Source organism: Adiantum capillus-veneris, chromosome 27, assembly GCF_014529385.1.
Source record: "Adiantum capillus-veneris isolate H3 chromosome 27, ASM1452938v2, whole genome shotgun sequence".
Taxonomy (NCBI): domain Eukaryota; kingdom Viridiplantae; phylum Streptophyta; class Polypodiopsida; order Polypodiales; family Pteridaceae; genus Adiantum; species Adiantum capillus-veneris.
The window spans coordinates 49619074-49624230 of record NC_140957.1 but is presented as its reverse complement, the minus strand read 5'-3'; the positions used below and the strand labels follow the sequence as shown (position 1 = coordinate 49624230).

The 5157-nt window shown below is 41.1% G+C and overlaps 1 protein-coding gene across 1 annotated transcript; it reads left to right on the top strand.

The window, feature by feature from the left end:
- The first annotated feature begins 2662 nt into the window (after positions 1-2662).
- LOC147421930 (uncharacterized) lies at positions 2663-4671 on the top strand. Its single transcript, XM_086502990.1, has 2 exons — positions 2663-2705; positions 4316-4671. Exons 1-2 carry the CDS (start codon positions 2663-2665, stop codon positions 4669-4671), a joined length of 399 nt encoding a protein of 132 aa, XP_086359116.1.
- Positions 4672-5157: the final 486 nt, after the last annotated feature.

Below are 5157 nucleotides of genomic sequence, written 5' to 3'. Positions count from 1 at the left end.
TGTCTGTGTCGATGAACACTAACTGCGCACGAGGAGGATAGCAAAAGGGGACAGGCTACTTGCTTGATTTTTTCCTTTTGAAAAAGTTGGGACGAGGATGGCATCTTATTAGATTCTATCTAATAAGTGTCGACCCAAATAGTACATCAAAGCCAAATATATCTTCAGAAATTGAATTCCCATTAAATAGTAAAATCTTCACTAAAACTATAATTTTTTGTTATGTTCATTTAAATTGAAAAATTTATTCTATGTAGAGTAGAAAGTCTTTTTACTTTACATTTGAAAAGACTTGTCATTTCTTACAATTTTACCATTCACATTTGTATTTTAAATTAGATGTTTTGAAAGGTTTTCTTTGAAGTGAATCAATGAGTGACATGTGGAGGCCGTGTCCTTCCTTGAAAATTTTAAGCTCCATTGTATATAATATAGATAGATATAGAAGGCTGAAAAGTTTCGGAGATTTCAAGCTTCACGCAATAAGAAACATGGAGAGCTTCTTTGGCCTTGAAATTTTGAGGATGCACTATATACTACTACAACGACGTCGCTTTCAATAGCAACACCGTCTCCGATGGGGTTATGTGGATTTTTGTAGCTTAAGCATGCCAACACTATCTACATAAGCACTAAATTGAGAGAGAGAGAGAGAGAGAGAGAGAGAGAGAGAGAGAGAGAGAGAGAGATTCTTAGAGCCCTACAATTCTTAGCTTAGGCATATCCTCCCTTTCTTGGCCACTTTTTTGCATCCAATTATGCATCCACCATTGTTGGAAATCAGTCTAAAGATGACAAAAGCTGACACTTCTCTCTCTCTCTCTCTCTCTCTCTCTCTCTCTCCCCCCAACAACAACGCACCCATAGGGTAAATAGCCTTCGTTTTGTTTAGATTTTTATGCACATGCTATATAATGTAAGAGACTTGTGTTTTTTCCAATCAATGGGAAAGTGATCTCCACCTTTTCCACCTATTGTCACATGCATAAATAACCATTAGCAAGGAGGCACACTCCTTTCACATTATAAATACATGCTTATCAACTTAAGAGAGGAAATGGTTCAAGAAATTCACTCACATCCATCTCTCTACACCTTTGATGATGTCATCATTTGCAGCAACAGTTTTTCCTATGAGCATTTATATGTTGTCAAAACCAAATGCAAACAATAGTGTAGCTCATAACTTATTAAAATACTAGCCATCAGAACTTATTAAAATACTAGCCATCGGTAATTAAAAGATATCAGAAGAACCCGGATAGCCGTTGTGATTTTGGTTCTTATTTGATGTCGTGGCTCAACACGAGCATGACAAGATCTTGTAATTTTTTAGGTTGATCAATACAATTCACTCACAATTGTGAGTTTTGCTATTTAAAAAAAAGATTCTATTGCAAGGACCATTCACAACATTTTTCCACATTTTCTCACAATGCTATAAAAGAGACGCAACATCTAGGGTATCGTAGAAAAAATTTCCAACAATAGGTAAAGAGAGAATATGCCACTATTGAGAGGGAAGGCTCCATGCAAAATAAGCTGACATTTGTGTGTGTGTGTGTGTGTGTGTGTGTGTGTGAGAGAGAGAGAGAGAGAGAGAGAGATCAAAGGCTTCGGTAATTTAGGTTTGGGAAAGTCGTAGCTGTAGTAATTCTCTTGATCAGAATGATAACCCCTTTTTAAATGGTTTCAGGCTCCTCAAAAAAAGAGCTTCCATTTCCCTAGCGCCATTATGTCATTGTCTCCCTCTCTTTCCCTCTGGATCATGTTGCATGCATAGTTAAAAATGTTGTTTTGACATTTTACATTGAAAATTAGAGAATTTGTAATTGATACTTTTGTGCGTGAACGTGAGATTTTTTACCAGAGACCGAGTAATTGGGTCAGGCTCACGTTCTAAGGGGAGTATCTTTGCTTTTAGAAAACAGATTATCTCCTTGCGTGTGGGGGTATCCTAACATGCCCATTTCTAACTATGCACACCCTTTTGAGGTGTAATTAGTGGAGGGGCAGAGCTAGGGGTAATCACCTACAGGCCTAGTTTTTAGGAGGTGGAGGATCCACACCAAGAATAGAGAAATACATATCCAAATCTATGCACTCGTTTTTTGATTCACAAATTCCCACAATAGAGGCTTCCTTAAAGGCACCCCCCCCCCCCCCCCCCCCCCCCCCTTTTTCTCCCCTTTATTTTTGTGGATGATTTTTTTTAACCTTTGCATGATGAAATTCTTTGACCTTTGTCAGGTTGGTCTTTTGCTTGATGATGAGGAAAAGTGTCCAAGATACTATGTCAATGTGTCATCTAGGGCTTGCGAAAATTATTTTATGAAGCCTGCTTTGGATATGTTTCACAAACCATATTTAAGAAAGAAAATTCTATATAAAACTGGTTTTTTCAGCTAAAAATCTTGAAATTTAAGCCAGCTTCAAATCCTCCATGCAAAAAATTAAGGCAACCAAATTTTGATGTGAGCAAGTATGTTGTCCCAATCTCTGCAGCAGCAGGACACATTAATCGGAATCCACCTAGATCCGGTCTGTTTGACCTTGGCCTGAAATCGAAAAGAACCATGGACTGCGACGTGGTGCTCGCCAGCGTGGACAGATCGCGGCAGGTGGCGGACCGCGCATTCTTTATGTGTGCTGGAACGTCGCCATGTTGGTTTTGTGGCACTGCTTCGGAGGAGTGAGCACACGAGGTGAGTACAGTCTTCCTTCTTTTTGGAAAACTCCTGTATGCGCTGTGTGATACATTGGTGTGCGATTGTGTCTGCGTATTAGCTATGTCAAGCACCGTTGTGCTGCAGTACTAGTCGACTGCTTTTGCTTGCCATGGTAGTGGGACGGAGATGAGCATGGGAGGGAGATGACCATGCACTGCTTACAGAGTTCTGTCTGTATTAGGTTGTGTGAAGGTCCGTTTTGCTGCAGTCCTAGTTGACTGCTTTTGCTTGGTTTGGTAGTGCGATGGAGATGACCATGCACTGCTTACAGAGTTATGTCCGTATTAGGTTGTGTGAAGGACCGTTTTGTTGCAGTCCTAGTCGACTACTTTTGCTTGGTGTGGTAGGGATTGGTTAGAGAGCAAATACTCATGTGATGTTGTTATGTTGCTTGCTGGTGGTACACACAGCAGCAGTACAGTCTACTTGCAATGCCTAGATTGAAATCCGAAGCACGGGCAAAGGGCAAGGAAGATGAATGTGTTGTTCCAAAAAGGGAAAAGCGCACGAAGGTCCAACGACTGATTGGTAGACGACCGAAAGCTACTAGCAAAGTGATGGAGATTAGTGTCACTGTCTCCGTAGGGGGTGGTGATATAGATGTTAACTTATTGCAACGGATGGAATCATTTCTTGAAAATGAAGCTCTTGCTGGGTTGTGCGCAATAGAGAAGGGGAGGTGCTCTTTGCCACTTACACTTTCAAATGTTTGTGCGTTTGTGGACTCCGTCACTGGTTGCAGTCAACAAGAAGATCAAAGGTTATTTAGGTTGGGATAAAGAAACGCCTGCAGAGGTGGCATGGTGTTGTGCCGAGGATTGAAGCAGTAGAAGCTACACACTTTTGAAGGAATGGTGGGGTATTGTTTGAAGGAAAGCAGTGAGGTCTAATTCCAAAAAGTGATGCACAATATCACTGCTGATGATGTAAACAAAGGGATTGAACTATATTGCATATATGGTGCGGACGAAGTTAAAAACAAGGTTTTCTTAACGCTGGCAAATATCTTTGATAGAGCACTAATGTTCTGGAAGTACAAGATGCGCCACCCAGCCGGGAATGATTTCCTATCAATGTTGCATAGCATGGTGAAGACAGGGAGATACTACCCGTCGTCTTCATGGATAACTCCATACCAAGGACGAGGGATGTATCTAAGGAAGATAAAATCGCTTTGGCGTTGTATGGTGCATCCAAGCACTGCTACCAATCAAGACGTTGTCAGTATCTTTGTCAATGATGAAATGTACGCGACAACACATCCGCGATCAGATTGGTTCCTGTCGCGTTGGCAAGAAAGACAAAGGTAATGCGTCAAGTTTGCATTCTTGGAAACTCAAGTAGCATCTCATTCTTGATTTCTCTAACAACCCAAGCCTTGTGCGATCGTTGATGATTGTGACGCTGATCTCGACTTGGGAGATACAAACACACCAAATGCAGAGATAGGCGACGAGTATATCCCGTTGGTGCATGGAATTGGTGTTACAACAGTTGCTTAGAGATGTATTGGTTGTTGCTATGTTGTTGCTTCAGTATATTTTTGATCAAAATGTGTCTCTTACTTTGTATATTGTATTTTGCAGACAAAAAAATGGATGACATATGCCAAAATGAAGTGGTGCTGCAAGAGGAGACACAAGCAGATGAAGACCTACGGATAGATAGAATTGAGGATGCGTTAGTTGCAATCTTGAAAGAGTTTCTTGGAGATCGAACAACGAGCCAACCATCTTTGCGAGCAGTGCTACTTGAAGCAATCGAGACTATCAAAGAAACTGTCAATACCTACAACGTCAATGTCGCTGATGTCCAAGTGACGAAACTGGAGGAACAAATCTTTTTGTTACGCAAAGAGGTTAATGTTTTGAAAACACAACTAAACCGCCTAAATGCAATTGCGTCAAGGATGTCAAATGTGCTCACTAGGCACACTATGTAACAGCTGTTTTGCAATCAGATTCGAATACTAATTTTTGCTAGAACAGACAGTTTCTAAGCGATGACTATATTGTACTATCAAATCCATGTATTTTACTGGCTCAAATACACTGTTTGTATAGGAATTTCTATGTTTACTTGGTTGTCTAGTTATCTTCCCTTCCTTGCATGGACAGTAAATCCATTCTGTGTCATTTGAATCAAACACCAGGGCTCCTTGTCTCTGCTGTCACAGATTTGGACTGCACACATGCCAACCCATGCATTGTCTACGATCTCAATGAAGCAGAGCGTCTGCTTCTGTGTCCTCACACACAGTTGCACTCCACTAACAGCACCCCACTGAAGCCAGCGCTGGAATAAAGACAGGGCGTCGTTGTCTCTGCTGTGTGACAGATTTGCGCGCATGACACACAGTCAACAACACTTTTCCTTCTAGCGAGAATTTCGGCGGCATTTCGGCGGCGAATATAGCGCTAATAAATTA